This window comes from Camelus ferus, chromosome 18 (assembly GCF_009834535.1).
Source record: "Camelus ferus isolate YT-003-E chromosome 18, BCGSAC_Cfer_1.0, whole genome shotgun sequence".
In the NCBI taxonomy this organism is placed as follows: Eukaryota; Metazoa; Chordata; class Mammalia; order Artiodactyla; family Camelidae; genus Camelus; species Camelus ferus.
The window spans coordinates 29,348,758-29,376,557 of record NC_045713.1 but is presented as its reverse complement, the minus strand read 5'-3'; the positions used below and the strand labels follow the sequence as shown (position 1 = coordinate 29,376,557).

The 27,800-nt window shown below is 51.9% G+C and overlaps 2 protein-coding genes across 15 annotated transcripts in view; one reads left to right on the top strand and one right to left on the bottom strand.

The window, feature by feature from the left end:
* The first annotated feature begins 109 nt into the window (after positions 1-109).
* NUBP1 (nucleotide binding protein 1) lies at positions 110-22,001 on the top strand. 4 transcript variants are annotated; one of them, XR_004312754.1, is made up of 12 exons: positions 110-186; positions 264-368; positions 1,791-1,924; positions 7,964-8,032; positions 10,351-10,383; positions 11,002-11,092; positions 11,765-11,919; positions 15,128-15,239; positions 15,623-15,725; positions 19,464-19,547; positions 20,279-20,401; positions 20,487-22,001. XR_004312754.1 is itself a non-coding variant. In XM_032460804.1 (12 exons), the coding sequence occupies exons 1-12, from the start codon at positions 168-170 to the stop codon at positions 20,335-20,337; spliced, it is 963 nt and encodes a 320-aa protein (XP_032316695.1). In that variant the 5' UTR covers positions 110-167; the 3' UTR covers positions 20,338-20,552. The 4 variants fall into 4 exon arrangements, 1 of the variants encoding a protein (XP_032316695.1); XR_004312756.1 differs by having other exon boundaries at positions 19,464-19,559; XM_032460804.1 differs by adding an exon at positions 13,086-13,087 and having other exon boundaries at positions 15,131-15,239; positions 20,279-20,552.
* TVP23A (trans-golgi network vesicle protein 23 homolog A) overlaps positions 18,315-27,800 on the bottom strand; it is a 54,393-nt gene continuing 44,907 nt past the window's right edge. For 5 of the 11 annotated variants that reach the window (XM_032460805.1, XM_032460808.1, XM_032460810.1 and 2 more), the window contains 6 exons: positions 24,380-24,524; positions 23,735-23,824; positions 23,186-23,314; positions 22,061-22,189; positions 21,395-21,454; positions 20,891-21,030 (listed from right to left, as the gene is read on the bottom strand). In XM_032460805.1, coding sequence (XP_032316696.1) covers positions 21,395-21,454; positions 22,061-22,189; positions 23,186-23,314; positions 23,735-23,824; positions 24,380-24,524 — 553 coding nt within the window. In that variant the 3' untranslated portion in view covers positions 20,891-21,030. Of the gene's footprint in view, positions 19,837-19,989; positions 20,299-20,566; positions 20,661-20,868; positions 21,031-21,394; positions 21,455-22,060; positions 22,190-23,185; positions 23,315-23,734; positions 23,825-24,379; positions 24,525-24,822; positions 25,249-25,461; positions 25,542-26,874; positions 26,945-27,800 lie in introns of those variants that run through there. The other 6 variants (XM_032460812.1, XR_004312758.1, XR_004312757.1 and 3 more) reach the window with 6 other exon arrangements.

Sequence of the window (27,800 nt, the reverse complement as noted above, 5' to 3'; positions counted from 1 at the left end):
AAAGGAACAGAAAACAATCCCAAGCTCCCGCCACATAGTTCGCGCGTGCGCACAGCCCTCTCTTTCTGAGACTTATTTCGCGTGGCTGGAGGGTTAGATTGGGTGCTACAGGGCGGAAATACGCAACGGGGGCTTCCGGTGACCGCGCAGCCGCCCAAAGCAGCGGAATGGAGGAGGTCCCTCATGGTGAGCGCGAGCGGGGCGTGGGTGGTGGGTCTGAAGGGACAGGAGCGACTCTTAACTGTAACTTCGTCTCTGCGCAGACTGTCCCGGAACCGGCAGCGCCCAGGCGGGCCGAGGGGCCTCATGTCAGGGGTGCCCCAACCAGCGGCTTTGCGCATCTGGAGCTGGTGCCGCTCCGGACCCGGGTGAGTAACGGGCAAGGCTTGAGCCGGAAGGGGAAAGCGCTGGCCCGGAAGAGGAGGGAGGTGTGGGGTGTGTTCGTGTGATGATGGTGATGGGGTAGGAGCCTAAGCGATGAATGACAGGGGCAGGGGCCAAAGGATACAGGACGTGGAAGGGGGGTGTAAGGGGCGGGGCTTGAGGGATGAGTGACAGGCGCGGGACCCTGAGGGGCAGGGCATTTAGAAGGAGAGGAGCGGAGAAACCTGGCAGGATTTGGGCGGAGCCTGTGACTGGCTCGGAGTCAAAAGGGGTCTTAGGAGGGGCGAGGCATGGGAGAAAGTCGGAGGGGATGAGGGGTGGGTGGGGCCAGAAGTTTGAGAGTAACTAGGAGTGATTGGGAGGAGGCCCTCACCAGAGGGAATAGGGTATAAATTTTTAAGTCAGGGAGCTTGGGCTTAAATCCTGGCTCCGCCAGCTGCTTTCTTTGGACAAAATTTTCTTCCTTTGGGAAACAATTCTCCAATTAATTCAACACAAGTATGTATTAATCACTTCCAGGCACAGTGCTCTGTTCTGTGAATGAGACAGATGAGGTCACTGCCCTACGGGAGATTAGTTGAATAGGAGAGACCCACAATAAACAAATCATCACAGTAGTAAATACTATGAAGGAGAAATTGGAGGTTGGGAGCCTGCGAAAAGGATCTTTAAAAGCAGAAGCAGGTTGGGAGAAGACTTTTGAAGGAATTCAGAGAGAAACTTGGATTTGGTTCTTCGGTCCACTGCACACAGTGTGACCCTGAGCAAAAGTCTTAACCTCTCTGAACCTCCATTTCCTCATCAAAAATGGGGGGAAAATAGCTACAGTGTTGTTTAAAGGATATGAAATAGGATGAAATATTGAAAGCATAGTAAATGTATAATAACTGATAGTTATAGTTACCTGATAGTAAGTGCCTGCAGTTTGTCAGTTTCTCAGTCTCGGCACAATTGGCATTCTGGGCTGGTTAATTCTATGTTGCAGGGTGTCTGCCCTGTTTTTCTGCCCTGAGCACCATAGGACACTTAGCAGCATCCCTGGCCTCTACCCACTATATGCTAATAGTGTCCTTCCTGTGACAACCAAAAATGTCCCAAGACATTGCCAGGTGTGCCCTGGTGGGGTTTGCCCCCAGGCTGGGAATCGCTGTATTCACAGCTCTGTCCTGGAGCTGGGAATATCGTGTGAACCCTCTCATGGAGTTTATTTTCTAGCTGGGGAGACAAGTAAACCAGCAAGTAAGGGCGTGTCAGATGTGCCGGCAGCGTTGTTTTTTGCAGCACTGACTGCCGTTGACAAAGTGCTCTTTCACTCAGTGCTCCTTAAAGTAACGGGAGGACTTAGCTTCCCAGAGTGACAGTCGAGACTGACAGGGGCTTTGTCGTCTGAATTGCTTTCTTTGCAGCCATAGAGGAAATCAAAGAGAAGATGAAGAGTGTGAAACACAAGATCTTGGTGCTGTCTGGGAAAGGTGGCGTTGGGAAAAGCACATTCAGTGCCCACCTGGCCCACGGCCTAGCAGCGGATGAAAACACACAGGTGGGACCTTGGGGAAAACTGGGAGAGGCTCCTGTCTGAGGGCTCATGATGGCTCGAATTCATCAGAGTCAGTTGAACTAGCCTCTCCGGAATCTCGGTCCCTGCAGAGAGAATGCGGTAGTGCGAAGCAGTCGAGCAGTGACATGCAGTGTCTCGTTGGGTTCTCTAGCCACGCACAGGAATAGCAGGTGTACATCTCTTTTGGCTTCTTGGTTATTCATTACGTTAAGTTCACACTTCTTGCTCTTTATTAACCCCCTTCTGCCTTTTTCTAGGCCAGGGGTCTGCAAACTGTAGCCCTTGGCCAAATCCAGCCCATCTCCTGTCTTTTTATGGCCTGTGAGCTGAGAATGGTTTTTACATTTATAAATGGTTGCTTTTAAGTTGTTATGTTAGTATCTACCTGTTATCCTTGATTTTGCCCACAAGGCCTAACATACTTGCCATCCGGGCCTTGAAGAAAGCGCTTGCCGACCCCGGTCCTCAGCCATTCATTTACACCCACTCCCCAGAGGAGCACGAAAACTCAGATTCCCCACGGCTGCTCTCGGGATTTCAGCTTTAGTAAAAGAGGTGGTAGGGTGAGGAACAAGAAAAATACTTTTACCAAAACAGTAAAATGGAAATTTGCAATACCTGTGACTTTAAAAAATACAGGTTATTCATTGGGACTTATGACAGTTTGGCATTGATCTTAGAAAATGACCCCATTGTTCACTTTGATACCATTTTATACCTAACAAAATCAAGAGGACTACAGTTTTTTATTTTTGTTTAACACAGAACATTCAACTTTTTTGTTTTTGCCAAAATGAGGTTTTGCTCAAAATTCTAATTTAAAAAAAGAAAAAAAAAAATATATATATATATGCGCATGCAGGGTGGAAGATATAGCTCAAGTGGTTGAGCACAGTGCTTAGCATGCATGAGATCCTAGGTTCAATCCCCGGTACCTCCTCTAAAAAAATTAATAAATAAACCTAATTACTCCCTACCCCCCCACCCCCAAAATACACATGCATACCAGAAATTGCTAGAGAGGCATGGGTGTCTCTCAAAACCCACTTCCCAATGCGTCGAACCCTGAAACGAGAGACCTCACGACTTGTGTGTGTGCGGGCTGGGCGAGAGAGCCCGCCGTGCGTGATGCGAATCTCCAGCTCAGTGGTGGTTTTCCCTCAGAGCGCTGTTCGGGGCCTGCAGTGGAGTTCTGTGTAAGGTAGAAACGCTTCTGTTGTGTTCATGTGGAAAGCTGTTCCTGACCATTCCAGTTCTTTCCATGGTGGTCTTGCTATGTGCCTTCTTTTGCACATTGATTTATTTTTGAAAATTAGTTTTTTCTTTATGCGTTTTGAATGTTGAAAGTTATTTTTGTGTGAAAGGGCTAACTGACTTTTCAGTCTACATTTCTGTTATACTCTTGACAAATGGCCCTTCACTTTTGTTTGGCTTCTTTTTTTTTTTTTTAAGATAGTACTGGAAGGAACTGTAGGGGTATGTTTAATATGGAAATTTCAGTAACTGCCACATGTTGCTGGTTATATTTTTTAAACTCAAAACTGGAGAAATGTCAATACTCTCTACTTGTGTGAGGTAAACCATTGTACTCCAGTATGAAATAGCACTGTAAGTTCTTAATAATGTAAAGACTTTATTTCCTGTACAAAAAACCAGTAAAGCTAGCTACAGTGGGCAGGTGGAGGGGATCGAGCCCACCATTCTGACATGCCCTCCAGATATGCACACGGATACACACACGTGCGCACAGAGACACGTTGATACATACAGATGCACACACAGATTCACAGGTGTGCACACATAGATACACAGATACACAGTGGCCCCTGAGAGACCTCACCTAGGACCTCCAAGGGTACATTTTTTTAAATCATTGGGTTAAGAAAGTAGAGTTGGCTTCAGGGGCAGCAGACTTTTTCTGTAAAGAGCCAGGTGGTAAGTGTTTGAGGCTTTGCAGGCTGTATGTACAGTTTCTGAAGCAGCTATTCAGTTCTGCCCTTGAACATGAAAGCAGCCATAGACAGCCTGTCCACAGATGAGTGTGGCTGTGTTCTAATAAAACTTTGAATTTCATATAATTTGAATTCCATGTAATTTTAACATGTGAAATAAAAATATTCCTTTAATTTTTTCCCCCAACTCTCTAAGAATGTACTAACCCTTCTTTGCTGGGGGCTGTACAGAAACAGGTGGCAGGCTGGATTTGGCCCCTGGTGGTAATTTGCCCGCCAGGAGCACTAGGACTGGCTGGGTAGAAACTTTTTGGACTGAGACTTTGTGGAGGCCGAGGCCTTCTTGGGACATGGAAGAGGCTGGACTAGGTGATCTGTAAAGCTTGGTGTTTCTCTCAGTCACTCAGGCTCTGAATTCCTCTTGTAACTCACTTCTCTTCTGATCAGTTGCGTAACGTGTGGAGCTGCTCTCGTTGGCCTCTGTGACTGCTGTGCTCGTCTCTGGAATCCGGTGTCCACTACCCAAGATGTGCTCTAGGGACTTGGTAAAAGGGAGAAGTCCCTGGCAGGGGGCAGCTGGGCAGGCTCCTGGGAGAAGGCGGCCTGTGGACTACGCTGGGGGCGGTGGGTTGTGGCGGCGAGGAGGCGGAGGCAGAGGTGCAGAGCTGGGACTGCCTGGGCAGGCGTGGATGGGCCGGCAGTGAGGTGCCTCTGCCCCAGGGAAGGAGCGACATGAGGCTGAGCCAGACCTGGAGGCTCGACTGCCCTGGGAGGACGACGGGGCAGGAAAGAGGCACGACTGGAGCGTTGCTATAGGAGTGTGGCTGCACCAGCAGCCGAGTGCGTGATCGAGTGTCCTGAAGAGGCGATGGTGAACCAGCACGAGGTGTTGCTCTTGTCTCCTTCAGAAGCCACGAGGGCACCACCAGGGCAGCAGCTGGAGCAGATGGCAGGGAACAAATGAGGGCAAAGCTGGGGAGATGAAGAAGCAGGGCATCCATCTCTTGGAGAAGAGGGAGGGGTCAGAACTCCAGTTGAGCATGTAGGGCAGAATGTGGGTGCAGTCTGCCCACAATCACGTCCCAGCTCCGCCTAGACCAGCGCTGTGACCTTGGGCCTCAGTTTTCTCATCTGTAAAATGGGACACAAGACTGAGATGATGCACATAAATATAAAATGCTTAACTCCACACCTGATGTGTGGTGCATACCCAGTAAATGCCCCTGAGTACCATTGTTACTGTTACTTTATTCCACTAACTGGAATGTGGAGGGAGGATGATTATTTCTAATTTAGTGATCACGAGTTTGTAGCCTGCCCAGAGTACAGTGCCAGGCAGATTCACAATACACTTGCGGATTCATTTTTCTGTTGGTCGACAATCTCTTACCATTTGAGGGTCAAACTTGTATTAGCCAGTGGGATCTGTTTTCTGAGATCGTCCATGTTATCCAGAGTAATCTTTGCTTTTCAGAGCTGTCAGGCATCTTCTTAAACAGCCGTCTGGAGATGTGCTTTAACCAGGCCAGCTGCAAGGGACCACTTGTGAGTAGATAGCTGTTTAGTCACACTTCTGTGTGGTTCTGTTCTGAGGTCCCGCTGCACACATGTCAAGACTCTGCAGTGAGCTGAGGGGAAGCATATCACCTGTGTGGAAACATGGCTAGATAAGCCAGATTGCTTCTTGTAGTGGGGCTTTTAAAGGGTCAGCACTCAGGAAACTGTATCTTGCACCTGCAGACCTGCTCATGACAGAAAACATCGGTATCTTCAAACAGTGCCTCGTGTGGGCACAGAGTAAACGCTGAGTGTCTTGCTGGTTAAAGTCAGGTGGCGCACTTCCCTCCCTGCCCAGAATTCAGCAGGATGATGGAGACCACCCTGTCCTTTTCTCCCTGCCGCCTGGTGACAGCTCGTTAATAACTCCAAGCAGGGCTGTTCCACGATCACACTCTGAGACAGGCAAGTGTCTGACAGTCTGCAGAGGGCCCTGAGTCAGTGGGGAGCCCCTGAGTAATCGTAGGTGGGCCCGGGAGTATGCATGTTGGGTTGAAGGGAGGAGGAGGAGCCTGAACCCTGCAGACCTGAGCCTGAGACATCCAAGGATCACACAGCTTCTTTCGACTGCAAAAGTCAGCAGCTCCCGCAGGTACCAACCAATCGTCTTGCCGTGTGATCTGGAAGGCAAACTGTGTCATGAAAAAAGGTGCACGCTGGGGGCTGCAGGGCTCTGTTGTCTGAGGCCCGTCTCGGGGGCTTGTAGACTGGAGGGCTGGAAGGGGCCTCGTGACCTCCTGAAACCCTTGTTTCACAGACCAGACTCTCAGACAGTTGGGAGGAGAAGCAACTGGTATGAGGCGACGTGGCCTCGGAGTGCCGAGTTAGGACAGAGCCCACTTCCCGTGACCTCTTCTCAAGGGGAAGTGTGGGGCGCTGGGTAGGAGAACGTGCGGATCCCGGCAGCCCTGCAGCGCCTACTCCACCACTTTCTGGCTGGAAGAGGTGTAGCCAAGCCTTCTCTTCCCATCAGGCTTCTAGCACCTTCCACAGAGACCCTGGTGAGGATTGATGCAGGCGTCTTTCTCCCAGCTAGGATTCTCTGGCTTCACTGGAGCAGAAAGGAGATTAATTGGAAGGATATGGGGGTAGCGGCCAGTATCAGGAGGAAGCATGGAGGGGACAGGACACGGCCGCTGGGAGATCTGGATGGCAGGGGTGTGCCGCAGCCTCTTTGGTGCACCGCCGGAGTGAGTGCACGCCGTCTCTTCCTTGCATCATTTCACTCAAGACACTCCTTTGGTTGTGGGGAATGTAATTCCTCAAAAGGAAACTAATTAAATTGTTCTCCAGAGACAGTGAGACTTCCTAGACTGAGCGGCTAGAAAGTGTTGATAAAAGAGTGTTGATAAAAGTCTCTGTTAGGGTCGTAGTGATGGTATAATTTCCCAAGTCGTGAGTCTCTGCTGTAAAATGCCTGGATCATTAACGAACATCAGCCTGAAGCATCAAGAAGGGCAGGGAAGTCAAGTCTGCAGGATGAGCGTCGTCCTGTTGCACTCTCCTCGACATCCAGCAGGGGGCAAGTGAGGCAAACAGCGATGTACTGTATGACTGCTTTCCTGACCGCAGTGTGAGGTCATGTGAGGATCGTAGGAGGTCGGGGTTTGTTGAGAGGATTGAAGAGGAAAGCAAGAGATGGATTTGGGGCAAGTTAAAAAATTACCCAGAGGGGCTGCACTCTGGATCTAAGACGTGAGAGCTTTCAAGATGAATACCAGCCCTGCTCTTCAGAGGGTTTCTGAAGGCTGTCTCAGACTTTTCACTTCTCAGACGGGGAGAGCAGGGTGCAGGGGTGGAGGGAGTCATCTCCTGCACCCATGGTGGGCTGCAGTTGTCACTAGCAAAGAACTTTTGTAGAGTTCCTCATTTTCAGTTTCTTTTTTAGAAGCTGAGGCTAAGCCATGATTAACCTTCAGCATCACGGGAAAACAGGGCTTGGTCAGAGCTCAGCTGGGGGTCTACCCTTGCTCTCCTTGCCAGGCCCCAGGGGCTAGTGGGAAGAGCCCTGGTGTTAGAACAGATCTCCGGACTCCGTGTCCCAGATCTGCTCCTTGCTCATTGAACAAGTCTCTGGGCCTCTCTGAACCTCAGTTTCCTCCTGTAAAGCAGAGATAATGAACTCTAATGACCCCACGCAGCACATGATAAGGACCAAGTAAACAGTAGCTGGACCTGAATCTTCAAGTGACCTGACACTCAGGTCTATAAGATCACCCTGGAGCTAGACCAGACCCGGGGCGGCGGGACGGGGCAGCGGGGCAGGGAGGATCGCTGGTGGTGGTGTCCTCTGCCAGGGTCTCATTAGGAGTCTGAAAGTGTCTGTCTGTGGCCTGGAAGGTGAACATTGTAACTCTCCCTCACGAGATTCCACTTGGTCCAAGTTTGACCCGGGTTCTCTTTGTCTCCTCCCCTCCCTCCTTTTCCCCGAACCCCGTCCCCTCCCAATCGTGCACACCTGGAGGGCTGTACATCCAGTGACATCACAGCCTGGTCTCTTCTTTTTCCCCAGGTTGCTCTTCTAGACATTGACATATGCGGGCCGTCAATTCCCAAGATAATGGGATTGGAAGGCGAGCAGGTAAGTAGCTACGTTATAAAACGCAGGGAAGAGCGTTCTTCCGGCACGCTGGCCCCGAGCTCCTAACCCAAAGCCACGGGGTCCGCAGAGCCCATGCATTTTCACCTGGGCGTGATGACAGCAGGTAAATGTTCCCTAGTCCATCCGTCCACTTTGAACAACAGCCGTGAATTTTGGAGGTGGCGGGATTATATTTAAGTCCATCCAGACCATCTGAGAAGTGTTAGTTTCAGTGCCTTCTTAGAAGGGAAGGGAAACAACATGTAAAATGCAGAAGTCAGACACAGAAACTCGGCCCTGACTGGGGAAGCTCGACCAGGGCTGGCTGGGGTCTGTACCCTGGAAGCAAGGGAATATTTCTACCCCTGTGGTCACCAGTGGGGAAGTGAGACTACGAGGCGGACTAGTGACGCAGTCGGGGCAGGGCCACCGCGGTCTCGCAGGTGCTGGTCTCCGCTGTAGGCGGCACGAAGCCTGCCAAGAAGGGGTTCCACTGGGGTGGGGATGGGTGGAGGGGTGCCCTGAAGGCTAGGCTCTTCCAGGGGTGTCGACATCAGTTCATTCCTTTTTTTTTTTAATTTTTAAATTTTATTCACTTTTTGAAGCAGGGGAGGTAATTAGGTTTATTTATTTCAGTGGTGGTACTAGGGACTGAACCCAGGACCTCATGTATGTTAAGCATGCGCTTTACCACTGAGCTGTACCTCCCTCCTTGTCAGTTCATACTCAGCTGAAGCGCTGGGCACTGTTCTGGGTGCTGGGGTTCAGAGGGAACAAGGCAGATACAGACCTTGCCCTCGTGGGAGGGGCAGATGAGAGATAACAGGACACTGAGCCGGGTCAGGAGACAGGCAGGGCAAGCTGCTCTTTGGGAGGGGGTGCTCCAGGGCACCCCACGCGGGGAACCCAGAGAAGAGCACCCTGGGCAGAGGGAGTGCATGCCTGAAGCAGGAGAGGCCCGCGGGGCTCAGGCAGCCGAGGGAAGCCAGAGGCAGGCAGGGTCAGTCCTGGAGGCCTCCGCTCAGGACTTGGGATTTGCTTCTGAGGGGCTGGGAAGGGGCACAGCACCATCCAGGGTGGAGGCAAGATGGCAACCCTGACTGCACACCCATAAGTAATGGTCTCGGTAGTCCTCCCCCAGCCGCATGTCCGTGCCCTGCCGTCATCTGCACGTACGCCTTCCTGTGCCAGCACTTAAGTAGACCATAAAAATCAGAGCATTTAAATAACAGTGAGGTTAAGCAGAAAGTCGACTGTTTCCTCCTCCTGTGCCATAGGGTCACCATGTTTACCCCTCTTTTAAGACCAGTGATTAGAGAATGAGTATTAATAGGAATGAATGGGTTTTGTTTTAAAGTATGATTTCAAAGTCAGTGACAAAGAACCACATATTACGTGATTGCATTTGTGACGTGTCAGGAACAGGCATGTCCGTAGACACAGCAGATCCATGGTCACCGAGGATGGTGGGGGGACTGTGAGGATAAGGGGGTGACACTTAAGGGTGCAGGGTGTCTAAAGAGTCACAAAAGTGTTCTAAAATTGGTTGTGGCGATGGATGTACAATTCTGTTGTGAAGCCATTTAATTGTGCACTTTAAATGAGTGAGTTGTGTGGCATGTAAGTTAAATCTCACTAGACTCTTAAAAAGATTTCATCAAGGAAAATGGGCTTTCTGTTTTGGCTTCTGTGTTGCTTGAAGCCTAATTTCTAAGATTGATTGCATAAGTTCCAGTTTCATAATAAAGAGGGTGCAGAGTTGAACCCTGGCAGTTAATGAACACCAGCTGCGAGGAAGGAGCCTGGATCTTGAAGGAGCCCTGAGCTTCCTGCTGACACCCTTCCCCCAGTTCTTGTCCCCTGCGGGCGGCTGGTCAGTGCTGAAGCTCAGCCACTGATGCGCAGGTTCTGTGTCCCCCGTTTCACTAAAGGTAATCCCTCCACGCCTGGACTTTTACCAGGACCAACTCACTGCTCCACAGTCACCTGCATTTTCTCAGCAACCCCCAACCGATTTCGGTCACACTTTTCAAATACCCCAAATTATATTTGGACTCCAGTAACTTTGGTTCCCTGACCTGATATCTAAGCAGAGTTTCAAAGTAATCGGGAGGGGGAAAAGCATATGAATTATATTATCCATAACCCATCCCCCGGCCCCCAGCTCTCCACTCCCTGTGAAGAGTTCAGTGGTAGTGTTTAGGTTGACCAGTCGTATTCTGTACAACTGTCCTCTCACTGCATGAGCTTTGTCATGTGTGACGTGTGACCGGGGTGCACGATTTCTCACCAGTCAGGACCCGCTCATGTTTTCGCAGGTTCACCAGAGCGGCTCAGGCTGGTCTCCAGTGGTGAGTGCCCACCTCTTTGCCTTCTTTTCAAGGTAGCGTGTTATGGGTCGTGTGCACATAACAGGTACTGGGTGGGCTGGCAACATTTCTCTCAACCTGTTTATCAGGCAACAAATATTTATTAAGACACTTTTCTAGGCCCAGGGAACAGAGTTATGACCAGGAGTTGGCAAACTTTTTCTGTAGAGACTCAGATTGTAAATAGTTTGTGGGCTATACTGTCGCCACCATCATAGCTCAAAAGCAGTGATACGCAAAGGAATGCCCACGACTGTTTTCCAATAAAACTTTATGTACAAAACCAGAAGAGGGGACCACCCCAGGTTAAAGAAAAAAAGGCAGCGACGTTCATTTATTTCAGACACGTTCACTGTCATTGCTGCATAGGGCCATGGGGTGCCTCTTTCAATCCCCCCCAGTATGGTAACCTTTTTTTTTCCCAATGATTTCTTTTGGGGGAAAAAAAAGGATTTGAAGACTCAAAAGAGTGAATATACTCATAGATCACATAGTAATTTTGTCCTCCAAATTTTTTCAGCCAGAGTTCAGACAAAAGACATAGGGAATCACCTGGCACTGTGGTTTTAAGTAAAATGTTTCTCACGTCATCTTTTCCAGTTCCTGGAAGACAACTTGGGGGTGATGTCGGTGGGTTTCTTGCTCAGCAGTCCCGACGACGCTGTCATCTGGAGGGGACCAAAGAAAAATGGTTCGCCACTCTGCTTTCTGTCTCTTATCCCGTCCTCCCAAGGGCAGAACGGCGCCCTGTCCTGTCAGGGCAGCCTTGGGCTCATCCTGCTGGGCTTCGCTGAGTGTTATTCTCAGCATTGGATTGTATCTTTCTTCCCTGGGTGAAGGGAGCGAACAGAAATACCAGTTTTATTTAATAAATAGAATTTTGTAACTTTTCATATCTGTCATGGTACAATATCATATCGTGATATTATCTCTCCTGAAAGCCTGCATAACCCTGGAATTATTCCCACTGTGGTTTTGTGTTCTGACTGGTCAGGGAGAGAAGTGTGTGGGGTGAAGTCAGTGCCAGACTGAGGGCACTGAGGCCGCAGGTATTGATGTGAAAGTGCCACTCCGGGCCTCCTCAGCCCCGGTGCTGCTGGCATTTTGAGCCAGACGATCCCTTGTGAGGGAGGGGTGGGCTGTGCCACATCATGGGGTGTTAGCAGGTCCCCAGCCTCTACGCACTGGAGGCGAGTAGAACCCGCACCCCAGGCCTGACAGCCAAACCCGTCTCCAGACACTGCCAGACCCAGCTGCCCTAGAGCACAGACCAGCTGTGCGGAAAGGTCACAAGCGGCGCTTCTGGAGAGAGCGTCGTGGGGGCAGAGGAGAGAGGAGGCATGACTGCGATTTCTCTTTGCAGGCATGATCAAGCAGTTCCTCCGCGACGTGGACTGGGGTGAGGTCGACTACCTTATCGTGGACACCCCGCCCGGGACGTCGGACGAACACCTGTCGGCCGTCCAGTACCTGGCCGCGGCGCACATTGACGGGGCGGTGATCATCACCACCCCGCAGGTGAGCGAGGGCCCGGGCGGCGCTGGCTCTCTCTCCCCGACGGCCCCGGGGCCTGGTCTCCGCGGCTCTTCAGGATGTGGGCTCCACAGCAGACCCGAGTTGGATCTGCACAAACCTCATGTTTATGTTCGCGCCAGGCATTTTCAGTTGACAGGGAGGCAGTCCACAGTTGTTTGGTTCTTTTCATCCACAGATTAAGAAATAGTGGTTCAAAATCGCCTTTTTAATTCCCCTTCACAAAGCCAGCAAGCCGGCTGGAGCTGTTATAACTCAGCCGGTGCCCCGCGCGCTCGTCACCAGGCCCCGCGTCCACACTGCTCCTCTGCTTACTCTCCTGAACAGTTGAGGCACCCCCCACCAGCTTTCCACAGAACCAGCGTGGGCCCAGATGGGGGTTTCCCGATGAGCTGCCATGGGCCTGGCCCCTTCCTTGGCAACGTCCAGCTCCTTCGAGACAGTCACAGGGGCTGTGCTGAGCCCATGCTGAGGAGATGACATACTGTCTGGGTGAATCCAACTTGAACAAGTGCAGTCAGGCCTGTGTTATGCTTTATTATTATTTAATTTTTTTATTGAAGTATAGTTGATTTACAATGCTGTGTTAGTTTCAGGTGCACAGCAAAGTGATATAGCTATACATAAACTTTTTTCAGATTGTTTTCCACTATAGGTTATTATAAGATATTGCATATAGTTTCCTGCATTACACAGTAGGACCTTGTTGTTTATCTGTTTTATATATAGTAGTTAGTATCTGCTAATCCCAAACTCCTAATTCATCCCTCCCCACTCTTTCCCTTTTGGTAACCATAAGTTTGTTTTCTGTGTCTGTGAGTCTAGTTCTGTTTTGTAAATAAGTTCATTTGAATCATTTTTTTAGAGTCCACATATAAGTGATATCATACAATATTTGTCTTTCTCTGTCTGACTGACCTCACTTAGTATGATAAACTCCGGGTCCATCCATGTTGCAACAAATGGCATTATTTCATTCTTTTTTATGGCTGAGTAATATTCCATTGTATATACATATCACAGCTGCTTTATCCAGCCATCTGTCAGTGGACATTTAGGTTGCTTCCATGCCTTGGCTATTGTAAATAGTGCTGCTATGAGCATTGGGTGCATGTCTCTTTTCAAATAGTTTTCTCCAGATACATGCTCAGGAGTGGGATAGCTGGATCACATGGTAACTCTATTACAGTCTTTGAAGGCACCTCCCTACTGTTCTCCATAGTGGCCCCACCAGTTGCTTTATTATTATTGCCATTGAGCTTAGCAGGTCTCAAAAAACCAACAGATTATTCTCTTCAGTTATACTTTACTTCTCTTCATTATAATCTCCTTTGCGCCTAAGAAAGCACAATTAACAGGGCTTTATTTTTGTCAGCCTCTGAATCCGTCAATATCATACCTTGAGCAGTCAAGTCTGATTCAGGTGAGGGCTGAGCACATACTCCATGCGGGCCCTGGGCCGGCACCAGGGCAGTAAAACAGACCGGACCCCCACCACCCACCCCATCCCCCCGTGGCCTATGTGCTTCACTGAGGAACGTGGGTGCACACGTGTGACGCTGTGTCAGTGGGGTGGCAAGCTCAGTGGGCCACGCGAAGGTGCCCGGGTCAGGGAGGGAGGGGAGGGGGTTCATGCCTGTCAGGTCCCTGTGGTGCTCTGTGGGGAGGGACCCTGGGGGCACAGAGAGGAGCAGCACACTGCTTAGGTGGCAGGGGAGGGGGCACTGGCCCCGGGGACAGGGTAGAGGGAAGATGGATTTGTTGTTAGGAATGTTTTCTGCTGAATTTTTAGAGTGGCTGGGGCCCACCCTGAAACCAGCGGTCCTCTCAGGAGCAGGTCCCCAAGAAATGACCTACAGGGGGACAGTGGAGTTGGACCATCCACTCTGATGCGGGTGCTGCCAGTGGCCAAGGCTTTCCATGCAGGGTGGGGGCATGTGGGAAACTCTGCCTTCTGTAAACCTAAACCACTCTAACAGTCTTCCTGGCACAAAGACGGCCTCTCCAATGTCAGGTTTGTTGTGAAAAGAAACACAGAGTCCCCTTGGGTTCAGGGAGAGGGGAGTGGCCAGCAGATGCTGGCCCTTCTCCAGGGAGGCAGGTGGACGCACTGCATTTGTGTACCTCTGTATGTAGTTTCTCTGGAAAAGGTGACTCCAGGCTGGGGACACTTTCTTGGATCCTCGCACATCCAGCAGCCGGCTTGCTTTTGGGGTCGTTTTGGCAAGCAGCAGGGCTTTTATCTGGAGGACACCAGGAGAGACCCAGAGGTGCACTGAGGCGAGACGCTGAGTCACAGGCAGTTTACTTTCTAGCCAGTTTCCTTTTTGTCTGTACCCCAGCCTCAGAGAGGTCCAGGGCCAAATGTGTGCCTCAGGAGGAGAGAGGACACAAAGCCAGGAGCCTATGGGGGCCCTTGACTTAAAGCCACAGATCTTAAGGAGTCGCCATACTTGACGGCAGCAAGACACCTGGACACGTCTGCAGGAGCGTTAAGCGGGGGTATGGGGTTACTGGTGAGGGTGCTGAGCGCTAGTTGTCCCCAGTCCTTACTGCCATAAGATCCACATCTAGAGTCCAGAAGTGAATTTGAAGCAGTCTCTAGATACAGTAACATTCCTCATATCTTTTTTGTCACTCAAGTTGTTTGTATTCGTGATAATCAAGGTCAGAGGTGAGCAGACCTTTTCGGGGATGGCCAGAGAGTAAATATTTTAGGCTGTGTGGGTCGTACACTGGTCTATGTCACAGCCCCTACAGCTGACCCCCCCCGTGGGGCGACGCAGCCAGCACGTGTGAAGGAGTCGGCCAGGCTGTGCTGCAGGGGAACTTTACCCACGAAAACACACAGCCCACAGGCCGCCCCAACCTAGGATGAGGTGGCCGCTTGGCTCAGCACAGTACGTTGACAGGAAGGTGGAACACAGAAACGCATTAAAGGCCACTTTCCCGTAGTAACTGTACGCGTCATACTGGGTTGTTCAGGTCTGTCCTTTGCGGGTTCTGCGGGATGTGAACAGCACCAGGAACGGGGCTCACCGTGGACGGCGTGAAACGAGTACGGAGCAAGGGGCCCAGGCCCTGAAGCATCAGGGTGGTGACGCGAGGGCACAGCAGCCATCCCTCCACCACACAGACCTTCTCTTTCTTCTGCTCTGACTCTGAAACAACCCATCTTCTTGAACCTTGGCAGGAGGTGTCAGCTCCAGGACGTCCGCAAAGAGATCAGCTTCTGCCGCAAAGTGAAGCTGCCGGTCCTCGGGGTGGTGGAGAACATGAGCAGCTTCGTCTGCCCCAGGTGCCAGGTGCGAGCGCGGGCGGCTCAGCTGGGGCCCCGCCTCCGGGGCCGAGGGGGTGCTGCGCGTGCACCTCTGCTTCCCCACCACCTCGGGAAGCGGAGCCACACTTAGAGCCCGCTGCTGCTGATTTAATGAAAATTCTTTTCATATTGAAACCACCATTTTTTAAAAATGTATTGCCCTTGGTGGGGAAGTGGTAATTAGGTTTATTTTACTGGAGGTACTGGGGATTGAACCCAGGACCTTTGCATGCTAAGCACACGCTCTACCACTGAGCTGTACACTCTCCCCCGAAAATACCATTTTTTTTTAAGTTTCTTTAAAATGTGATCCATTCATATGATTCTGAAACGAAATCATGATTCCTCCCCTTTTACTTTGTCTCCCAGAAAGAGTCTCAGATCTTCCCACCAACGACAGGGGGCGCGGAGGTCATGTGCCAGGATCTACAGGTCCCGCTCCTCGGCAGAGTGCCCCTGGACCCGCGCATAGGTGGGTGAGTCCCCACGCCCCATCTCAGCTGCACAGTGCCACTCAGGACAGCGGGGCACTGGAGCCAGAGCCCGCCCGCTAGCCGAGAAGAGCCGAACAGGCAGGTGTGTAGCCAGGGAAGCATGAAGACCTTGAAGAGAAGGGCAGGGTCTGGAAGAGTGGAGGAGAGACTGGTCAGGGAGATGCTGGGGTGCAGGGAAGGCAAAGAACTCAGCAAAGAGAGGGGCCAGGAAGGGGCTGAGCTGGGGGAGGATGCAAAGGGTGTGCAGTTGAGTCCTCTTCACACAGGGCTTAGGTTCTGACGTGAAAATCATGGACAGAATTAGCCTTGAAACCCCTGAGGGAGGTGGCCCTGTGTCCTGTCCACTGGGAAGCCCAACACAGCCCTCTCTGTGCCCTGCTTCTCTCAGGTAGCATGAGATGAAGTCACTGGCCTGCCTTCAGGGGCCACCCTCCTCTCTAAGTACCAGAGTCCCCTGGGTCCCTCAAGCTGCTGGTGGGGCCTGGAGGAGGGGTGGCCGACCCCATCTCCACCCCACACTCTCCAGGGCATCAGCTTGCTGAGTGGATGGTGGGGAGGGCCACCCACACCCTTTCAATTACAGCCCACCTCCAGTCTTAGTTTCTCCTTGGGAACAGAGCTGGACTTGGCTGCAGTCAGATGTGCCTGGGCCGCAACCCCACCCACCAAGTGGGGCAGTTCTGTTTAGCAGAGGTGCCCGGGCTGGAGGGAAGATGAGAGAGAGAGAGAGAGGTCCGGGCTCTGACATCAGTTGAGAGGAAATGAGACTCTGGAGCGTGGGCACCATGTGTGCTTAGGGGCTGAGGCCTGTGGGCCGGCTGCCCTGGCAGGGGGAGGAAGGGAGGACTGGACCGGGGCCTGGGCATTGGCTTGGAGAGGAAGGGACACACGAAGTGGGGAAGTGACCGGATTTGATGGGGAGAAAGTGGTGTCACACACGTGTGTGCTGCACCCCATGAGCCACTGGGACCTAGGGACACCCTCCAGAGGTGGTGAGCCCAGAAGGCACTGTCGAGGGAAGGGCCAGCTCCCTCTTGGGTGCTGGGGGTCAGGCCGGGAGGCCTGGGTTTGACAGCAGGCTTGGGAGAGCAGAGCCGGTGGGAGTGGAGGGGCCATAGCCCCTCCACATGCGATTGGGGCAGCCGGTGTAGTGAGGAGGGGGCCTGCCTTGCGGAAGAGGGTGGGAATAGCCCAGAGAGTCACGTGAGATCCCACTTTGCTTGTTCCCACGTCCAAAGGCACTTCTGCTGCGTGGCTTCCCCCACAAAACTAGAGCTACTTTTCCAGCCCTCCCTAGTGTTGGCATTGTCTTCACGCTGACTAGAGTGGCACTGAGTTTCCCTCAAGGTTGTAAGAGCAGGTACCTCCCACTCAGAGGCAGGCGGGCCCCATGGAGCCCGCCTAGGAATAGTCATCGCCGTTAGCTTCAGCTTGTGCCGCCACCGTAGGCCTCAGAGCGCTTTACAGAGGTAACGGCAAAGCGGAGGCAGCTGCTCCCAGGCTCAGTTCTGAGCTCAGAAGATTATGTGCCGTCTCGTGGGCGCAGTCCTCTGTGACAACGTACGTGTCCCCAAACCTCATCTCTGGTGGAAACCGCAGAGAGCCAGGCCAGTGAGCATAAAAGGGAAGGGTGGTTAACACTGTCATGTGATGTGGAAAGGTGGACAAGGGCTGAGTAAGGTCACCATGACTTTCCGGAGCCACTTCTGTCCAGTGAGGTGATAGCCACGTTACTGGGAGCAGACGGTGGGTGGGAGGCATGAAGGCATGTGCTCAGCCCCTTGTGGGAACTCGTGGCAGAAGGAGATGCCTCTGGTGCTGTGATCTTCAGCCCGTCCTGCCCCCTAGGCACCTGAGGGTCACATGGAAGCTTCAGACCCTCGCTGCTCCACTGCCAGCTGGGGCCTCAGACAGGTCTGTGCACAGCTCTGAGCCTGGAGGGCCTCACCTGTAAGATGGGGTGATAGTGGAGCCAACTACCAGGGAGCTGCACGGATGGAATGGGGTATGTGCAGGGTCTTGGGGCAGGGCCCAAAGGGCGCTACCTAGGAGAGGGAGGAAAGGGGAGGTTTTGTGAAGATGGCGAATCAACCAGAGCACATAAGGGCACATTTGAGAGGGGAGGGGAGGGGAAGGGTGAGCCCTCTGGGAAAGGGCGGACAAGAAGCCTGTGGACACTGGCGGAAGAGCAGAGGCCAGTGGCCCCACGAGCCTGCTGTGGGACCTGTGACTTCCCAGACCGAGTCCCGCGACTGAACAGAATTTCCCCAGCTGCTTCCACCACGTTCCCACAGTGCCTGTGTTGCAGAAAAGTGTTACAGCTTGGTGTTACAGCTCAGTTGTGACAGCAACCTGGATCCGGGTGAGAAACCAAGCAGCACTCAGAGAGTTGGAGAACTCGGGTTTATTACGCCAGCGGGCCCAGAGGAGTTAACACTCCAAGCTCTGGATCCCGTTTGTAGGTTTACACAGGCTTTTATAGGCTACCAGTTTAGACTTTGCCACACTTTGTAACATCATATGCAAATAAGGTATAACAAAGGTGACTAATTAGGAAGAAGCTTTGTAGAAACGGACCAATCAGGAGTGAGCTCCATGCAAATGAAGCACTACAAATGGACCAATCAGAAGTTAGCTCAGGGAACCAATAGACTCTTAGGGGTAAGTTCCTCTTTCCTAGAAGTAAGCCGTTTCGGAATTTAAAAAGCGAAATAATGCTGGGCCAGGGAACCAAATGTGCTGGCAGGAGGGTAGTGGCCCTGCCTGGGGGGTGCTGCTGTCTTTTTCATGGGGCTTCCCACCTCACCTGGGCCATGGGGACCCCCTCCTCTGCCATCCCCCTCTCAGGTGTCCCTGTCCCACCGGGCGACATGCTGGGGAGCTGAGAAAACCACAGCTCACAGTTGGCCTGGCCAGGGTCCACCTGGAGCCTGGGGAGTAGCCATGGGTTGTGGAACCACTGACCCTGCTTCTCCGGCCAAGCTCAGCATCCAGGGAACAGGATCAGAAGGAGGAGGGGAGCACACCGCCTGCCCGAGGCCCCTGTCTCACGCTCCCCTGGGCGCTGCGATGACATGCAGTCCTAGAGACAACCTGCATGTCCAGAGGCACTGGAGTGGACAGGCTTGAGACAGACTAGCCAAGATTGATGCCACTGTGGAACGACCTTCCAGATAGTTACACACGGAGGCGGCAATGGGCTGAACGTGTGCACCGTACACACCCATTCGTTGCTTTAAGTGCGTGAGTGTGTAATGTGTATATGTGCCACACTTACATGCATATACTGTTTCTAGAAAGACACCTGAAACACTGGTAGCCTCTTCTGAACTCACTTTTCACGTGTGACCTTTACATCCCATGCTCTGTTACCGTGTGCAGTCATTATCTTTTTACCCAAGGAATGGGTTGATCTTTCACCTGCAGGCTCCTGGGCCCACCCGGGAGCTGCCCAGTCCATCCTTCAGGGGGCCTGGAGCTTGCATGTGCTGCATATTCCAGGTGACTCACAGGGACACCACTGGAGAGCAGTGGCCAGAGCCGCAAGGAGATGCGAGCCAGGGTCCTTGCTGGGTGGAGGGAGGCCGGCCAGGTCCTGGAGACGCCAAGTGAGGTGGGCTCACAATCGTCATAGCGCCCCAGGCACAGCAAGAGCCCCAAGTTCATGTCTCCATGGTGCTTCCTTCATGGATTTAACTTTCTTTCATTTCTTTAAGGTAAAAGTTGCGACAAAGGACAGTCTTTTTTCGTTGAAGCACCGGATTCACCAGCCGCTTTAGCCTACAGAAGTATAATTCAGAGTAAGTGTTCAGGTCAGTCCGTGAATCCAGATGGCCACAGGGCCAGGGAGTGACATGAGTGAGCAGTGGGTTGGGTATGAGGCGATCCCACTCAGGATCGTAAATGGGCACTGCCATGCAGCCTCGGCTGGGGACGGTGGGGGCAGTGGGGTCTGGGACGACCCCCTCAGCCCTGGAAGCCAGGAGCCTGTGAGAAATCTTTCAGTACGTCAGCGTCGTGAACTGTAGCGCAGTTCAGAAAGCACTGTGCAAGTGAAGACTGCAGTATGGGAAGGAGACCTCAGTAGAGCTGTAAAAGAAAATTAAGGGACAAGCACAGTGAGCCAAACCAAACCCGTGCGCAGGCCTGACTCGGCCAGCAGGTGGCTGGTAGAGGCCTCGAATTTAAGGCAGAGGTGCTGGTCGGTAAAACGTTAGGCTCCTGGTTGACGGCTGAGCTCACCTGGCCCGGTGAGACGGTGCGGAGGGGAAATGACACCATCTCTGGGAGTCCCGATCTGCAGGACGTGCTGGCCTGAGGCCTCCCACGTGTGGTGATGACCACGGTGGGCAGCCGGCAGTACCCCGCTCACTTTCGAAGGTTCAGGGCATCAGCTGAAACAGGGCTTCTTGGGGGATTAAGCCCTCTGGGGGCCCTGCCCCACCCAGATGCCGCCTCGCCAGCCCAGGGCAGGGCCTCCTGAGAGGCTGATGAGCCGTCCGTGCTTCTGTGCCTGCGTCCTGTCTTCCAGGAATCCAGGACTTTTGTAGCCTGCGTCAGCCGAAGGGAGAGGACCGCGTCAGTGCCTGAAACACAGGAGGACGTGGAGGACACAAGCAGCACGTCTGTCCCACCCGACTAGCTCGGGCACGAGGTGGGGGTCACAGGCAGGAAGGGACCAGACCTGAGCCTGGTGTGAAGTCACTTTAATCATCTAACGTTTGTTCACTTTTCTTTAGAACATGTATGTAAAGGGCGTTCTTTACAGATGTGCCATTTTAAAAATAAAAACACCTCAAACCTCTGCCCCGAAACCTACCTCACGTGGAAAACCAGCGGCCTGTGGGTCATGTCAGAAGCTCACCTGATTACAGAACCTCTCACTGAAGCCTTCACTGCCTCGGAAAATCAGCCTTAAAAAGAACCGAAAGGATGAATGCGTGGCTTCGCTGCAGATACATACAGTCAGGGTAGTGCAAACCGTGTTCTCAGATGGAGGAGAAATAAAGGCGGTGCTGGAGCCTCACGCTGGGGCTTGTTCTGAGCTCAGCACACACGACGCGCTGGGGCTGTGCTCGGAAATATCCCCTGTGAGCAGACCTGGGGGGTCTGCGTTGACACCCTCTATCTGAATGTGTGTCCACTGTATCCAGTCATTCCCAGTGTCGGACGAGACAGTTTACAGGGTTCTTTAAATGGAAAGGAGGGAGACGCAGACTCTGGGACGATTCTCGTTGCCATGAGACGCTCACTCTGTGTTTGGGAGACAGGAACCGAGACCAGCTGAGGGAAGAATAAATCCTGTTTCCCACCTTGTCCTGGGCACGGAAGTGGAAGGGCAGGCATATCCCCTTGTTCTTTCCCTCCCAGCCTCTTAGCGGCCCCCCACACCTCCCCCAAGCCTGCACAGGGTGGAACCTGCAAGTGTTCAAGGCAAGGAAGTTGGGATCCCTCTGAAGAACCTCTGGGCTGCACGGCCCGGGAAGGCCCGGTGCACAGGCTGGTTCCCCGGGCTACTCGCCCAGCCATGCGGGGCCCTGGGGGGAGCCCACCCACACCACAGGCACAGTTGAGCCTAGGGGGAGCTGCACTTCCAAAGCCCCCGAGCCCTGCACCGTCAGACTGCCACCTCCATCCCACCTCTTACCTAATGCTTGTGAATCTCCAGGCCCTCGAGGCCAGGCTTCTGAAGGTCGCCTGGGCTGGCCTGCAAGGGAACGAGTCAGTCCTGACTCTCTCACCTGTGAGTGGCCTCGTCCTGCCGATTCGAGGCCAGAGCAAACCCACAATGAACTGACGGCCTGCAGGGCTGCTTCTCCAGGTCTTGGCATAAAGCCGCACCGCTCACATTTAAGTTAGTTCAAACCATTCCAGGATGAACTGGGTCAAATTTAAAAGATCTGTTTCTTATGCCTAGAAATATAGTCGGTGAAAACATTTTGTTTATGGTTTACTGTGTGATTCCACTTATGGGAGGTCCCTAGAGTAGTCAGATTCATGGGGACAGAAAGTAGACGGTGGCTGCCAGGAGCTTGGGCGCCAGGGTGGAGAATGGGAGTTCAGTGGGTCCAGAGTTTCCGTCTGGGAAGATGCAAGAGTTCTGGTGACGTGACAACATGGATCTACTGAACCATATGCTTAAAAATGGTTAAAATGGTAAATTTCATGCTGTGTATGTTTTACCACAATTAAAAAAAAAAGCCAACAGCAGCCTGGCTAATATGAAAAACATTAAACTGCAGTTGCCAACAGGCCTCCTTGACTTTAAGTATCTGGGGACCAGGGGTCCAGGAGTTAGACTTCAGTAGCTTACCGTCTGGAACACCGTCTGGGACAGGAAACTGGCTGTGACCTTGCTGATGTCACTCTCGCCTCCCAGCTTACACAGGACGTAGCCGTACAGGTTCGCGGCTTGGAGAGAGATCCCAGCTATCACGAGGGCCTGCACTCAGACAGAGAAAAGGTAATTCTTCTAAGAGCATATATCGAAATGTTCCTCCCAAACCAAGTAGGAGTGGCTCTGACCCACGCCTAGTAGTAACAGCCAACCCTTAGGGAACACACTGAAATACTCATATTAAATACTTAATCACCAGGAACCCAAGACGTTGGTGCCATTATGGTCCCATCTTACAGGGAGGACACGGCAGCCCAGAGAAGCTACAGCTGCCCGAGGTCCTGGAGCTGGCGTGAGGCTAAGCCAGGATCCAAGCTCCAGAACCCACTCTTAGTTATGCTATTGCTCACACTATCTGGATATTTTGTTTTCTCATTGACTGAACCAGATCATGGCAGTGAAATACGATAACTCCAAAACACAACTCCAGGACTCTGAGGCTAGCTTATTGCTACCGAGGAAGAGTTCCCTATTCAAGGCAGGATGTCATCCACTTTTCCTAAAAACTCCCAGCAACTATTCATATGAGCCAAAAGGTAGAAACAACCAAATGTCCATCGGTGGATGATGGATAAGCAAAATGTGGCCCATCCAGATGATGGAAGGTTATTCAGCCATTAAAAAGAGAGAGAGCCCTGATAGGCTACAACATGGGTGAACCCTGAAAACATTGTTAAGTGAAAGCAGTCACAAAAGATCACATATTGTATGATTTGTTTGTAGAAAATGTCTGGAATAGCCAAATCTATAAAACCAGAGAAATCGGTATGTGGCAGGGGCTGGGGGAACAGGGGCGAGGTGGTGGTGATGGCTATCGGGTGGGTTCAGGGTTTCCTGTTGGGGTGATGAAATACCCTAACATTGTGGTCATGGTTGCACAACCCTGTGAAGAGACTAGAAGCCACTGAATGGTACCCACCAAATGGGTGCACTGCCTGGTGTGTGAATTCTGTCTCTAAGGCCGTCTTGATCAGTAATAACAAAAAACCCACTCCTGCAACCGCTGGTTCTGTGCAGCCGTCAGAGCGAGCGCTGCCTTACCAGCCACTTGAGCTTCAAGGAAAATAAGGAGCTAAAGAAGAACACGATCCAGATCATCGGGCAGATAATGAGGCCGAGCCAGAAGACCCTTGCTTCCGCTTCCGTGGCAGCTGTGTTATTTGGAGAGACCTGTAGCAGGAAAGTGATTTGGTTTTAAAACTAACGAAAACGAGGGGTGGAGGTATAGCTCTGGTAGAGCTCGTGCTTAGCATGCCCAAGGTCCTGGGTTCAGTCCCCAGTACTTCCATTAAAAAAAAAACAAAGAAATTAAAGCAGGTGAGGCCTTCAATCCCCAGTGCCTCTGTTACGGGGAAAAAAACGAAAGGAAAAATAAAAGGATGAACTGTATAAAAAGGTGAAAATGGTTGCAAAGGCACGTGCTGTCATTTTCATTCAGGTTACACGTTTCTGCCACGTGCGGCTGTGGAGCGCCAGCAGCGGTGGGTTCTGCGTACAGCGGGGGTCAGGTCGCACACAGCTCAAAAGGAACCCACAGAAACTTTTCACAGCCGTTTTCCCGGTTCTGGCTTGACATGTGTTGGAGAATACCTTTCTGGCTTCAAAAATCCAGTGGCTTTTCCCATCTTCATCTATCTGGTTCCACCAGCGAAGGCCCACCATGAGTCGTCCGGTTACATTCTGAGGACAATGGACAGGACACCTCTAGGCCACGGATCCAGAAAGAGGCCTCATCTTTTCATCGATGAATAAAATAAGTCACCAGTTCATGCTGAACTTGTACAGGGAGCAGGAGAAGGGGGCTGGTTTCCCAAGACTAGTTTTCCAGGCTTCTAATTTTTAACTAAGCTTACCCTAAAAAAGGGACAGAGTCCCCAGATATATATATATATATATATATATATATATGTATTCATACTATATACAAGATTTAAATATATTACTTATATATATGTAAATTTTACCAAAAAATTCAAAGCCATATGGGGTTGTCACCCTTATATGATACATGATTGCAACCATGACAGTGGACACCAAAAGCCATTTATTGACTTAAACAGTGTATTTTTCCTCTGATTTTAAGTGAAATGGGCTCAGCATTCTTAGATACATATCAGCAGTTTAAACCAAAGTTCCTCTTGGCCCAAATCAGCCACCTGCATCCAGAGCGCGACCTTCCAGAAAGGCAGCCCGCGCGTTTCAGGAGCGAGGGTGTCACAGGCGAGGGGGCCTTACCTTCACTGACCAGAAGTCGAAGGACAGGAGGAGAAGCACGGTGACAAAACAGCCCACAAAGCTTCTGCTGAACCAGTCACAGCACACGTAGGTGACGATGGCGCTCACCCGGAAAAACAGGTGGAAGAAAGTGGCCAACGGGTGCCTAGGAAAGAGCCCAGAAGCCCCTCACTCCAGGGCCCGAAAGGCTGTGGCTGAACCCACTCTTCGGTTTGGCTGCTTCGTGTTCCCCCCACCCTGTGCATTTAAGCCCAAACTCACTCAGGCTGCAGCTCCAAGGAAACGTCCCTACATTAGAAGGCTCAAAACAAGTCATTACCACACCAGCATTTTTTTCCCTCCCTCTCGAAGAATCCAGTACTTTCCCCTAATTTGATTCCAAATATTACTTGTCCTCTTCAAAACTTTGGAGTGAAACCCGATGGTGATCGCTGCCTTCCCACCTGGCAGGGACAGCGACCAGTTCCCCAAAGGGAAAGGTTGGGTTATTCCGCCAGTCACTGAACATCCACGTGCAGCCCACGGGTGCAGAAGCCTCACGTCACTGGGGGGCGCGTGCTCCTGGACGGAGGGAAGTGTGAACAATGGGCCGGGTCAAATCCACACTGCTGGTGAGGAGCTGCACTTCAGGGATGGAACAAGGCAGCCATGGAAGCCCCGTGATGGGGGACAATGAAATGCCACCCGGTGCTGGGGAGGAAGGGGAGGGAGGGCAGGTGACTTTGCTCTGCAAACCTCACCCAGGACTGCCAGGTCCCAGGATCTTCACAGGAAGCCAGAAATCCAGGTTTGCAAAGGGAAACCGGATTTTTAAATGATGGCGACTATGTTAGTAGAACATTGCAGGCTGTGTTTCACACTGGCCTGCCAGCGTGCCACGTCTGGGGGAGCTGAGGCTGCGGGCGGGCCTGCAGGGGACGAGCCCACTTGATCCTCCAGAGAAGGACCACGGTCAGAGTAAGTACACTGGAGGCTCCTGTAGAACTAGGGGCTCCTGACTCCCAAGAGAATGTTAACTGAGATACAGGGGCAGGAAGGTGGGGCTGTGCCCAGATACCAGCAATTCTGCAGAACGTTCTCACCTGCGCCTCGCGGATGCTGAGTTCTCCTGGCAGCCGTACCTGGCATTTAAGAACTACATGATCACACAGAAGTCGCAAACCTGGAATGTTACAGGAGATAAGACTCTTGGGAGTCTCTTAACACCCTTTCCGCCTTAAACCTTACCGAGGAGCTTTCAACTATCTTAACACAATCTTTCCCTCTTCACCCTGAAAATAAACGAGTCCTCTTCTAGTGGCTGAACATCCCTCAACAGCAGAGACCACGTTTGAGATAATTTTGTATCCCCGGGAGCGCCTGGCATCCCAGTTCTCGGCAAACGTCCCTTGTATCGGGCCGTGTAGACCAGCCCGCGCAGGCCCACTGGGAACACCTGTCCTCGCTGTAGGACAGCATAGACTGAAGAGGTGTAGGACGGACCCAAGAGTACACTGACCCAGGGTGATACCTGGAAGGTATGCGTTCGAATAAATCCCCTGCCCACCCACTGTTTTTCTTTTTTAGACTGTGGTTTCCTGACAGAAAATGCAGAAAAAATTCCAGTTGTTGGAAAGTTCTGTTTAGTTGGGTCCTGGGTACCTGACTGTTTCCTTGAGTGGAAGGTATTACAGTTGTTGCTGCTGTTGTTCAAACCAAGCCAAAAGCAAGCAGAAAAGGATGCTCGTTGTACTTTCAGATCCTGCTTTCATCCTGTTTTATGCAGGCTGCTCTCTGGGCAACCCTCCAAAGCCTGACTCAGTCTACCTCTGGAGTTTGCCTGGCCCGTGCCCCCGGCGAACACGAATGTGGTCTCAGATCGGCTTTCTAGTTTTGGGGGTTTTGAAGGCTGTGGCTTGAGCCTGCCTACCCTTCCCTACCATGGGGTCCCCTGTGCCCCCAGCCTTCTCTCCTGCCACTTCCATAGCCACAGAGCACAGATGCACCAAAGTCCCCTCCATATCTCAATGCCACTGGCTTCCAACTCACCCTCACTGGCACCTACCTGGTCGCCCCCTTGAGAGGCAAATGGTACAGAGGTGCCTGACTGCCAGGGTCCAGATCCTGGCTTCAGCCTCTGAGTAGCTCCATCTCCATGGCCATCCCTAAGCTATATAACCGCTCATCACCTCAGTCTCCACTTCTGTAAAATGGGAATGGCAACCATGGCCACTGCCTAGGGTACTCAGTGAAAAAAGATCAAGTGAAGGTGGCGCGTAGAAAGTGCCTGAAACACAGACCACACTCAGTAACTGAACAACTGTTATCTCAGCTTCACAGTCACTCGAAACTGTTCCACCTCCAAGGAGCCAAATGGTAAAATTCCCCCTCTGACCACAGCTTACTCTCTCTCACTCCCCAGGGGCTGACTTTTTCATCTGAGCAGGGATCCCCCAAGACTCCTGATCTGCCCTATTCCCCCAGCCCCTCTGCTTTCACCGAGGAAGCTTCCTTACCCTCAGCCTTCGTGGGGAGTGTTTGCCGGTCAGTATCCATCACGCTCCCCCAACCCGGAAAGGCAGAAGCCTGTTACCTCAAGAGGAGGAGGGGAGAATGACAGACAGTGAAAGGGGAGATGAGATTACCTAATTCAGTGTTAAGGTAGGGAGGGGCTTGCTGGGCTCTTGTTAAAGTGTAAATCTATTTTCACAGTTTCTGGGCCGAGGACACATGTTGTCTCCCCCTTGAAGGGAAACCCAGTAGGTTCTCAACCTGGCCTGTGCTTCACAGTTACCTGAGGAGGCCTTGAAAGGAGCACAGGGTTTCCCCAGTCCCAGAGCACGCAGGTTCAGATCTAGAGTGGGGCCTGGACGTGAACTTCACCAAGGACAAGCACTGCTCTATCCTGGAATCACAAACTCTGGCCCAAGGGCCAAATCTGGCCCACTTCCTGTTTCTCTAAATAAAGTTTTATTGGAATTCACTCATGCACTGGCCAGCACAGCCGAAAATATTCACCCAGAATTTGTGCCAATCCCTGCTCCTGACCGGCAGGAAGAATTTGGTGATGAATTTAGGCTCTGTTCAAAACAAACCAAAATGAAGCAAACTGCCACTAATGGCCTCTCCCCTTCAAAAAAAATTTCCTTTCCAAAGCTGCAGGCTGGGAGCTGCCTGACTGCCAGAATGGGTTGTGCTGGAAGTCAGAGCAGTGTTCTCTCTGGGATGGTAGAGGGGGCAGCGACTGGGAAGGCACACAGGGGGCCTGCTGGCTGCTGGAGATGCTCTGTATCTTGATCCCTTGTGTGCACACATATTAAAAATTCATCAAACTGTACATTTAGGATCCGTGCACCTAACTTTATGTGCACTACACCTCAATTTAAACATTCTGATTGAAGCCATTGACCAAAGAAAAATCTTGGCAAGTCACCCTAAAAAT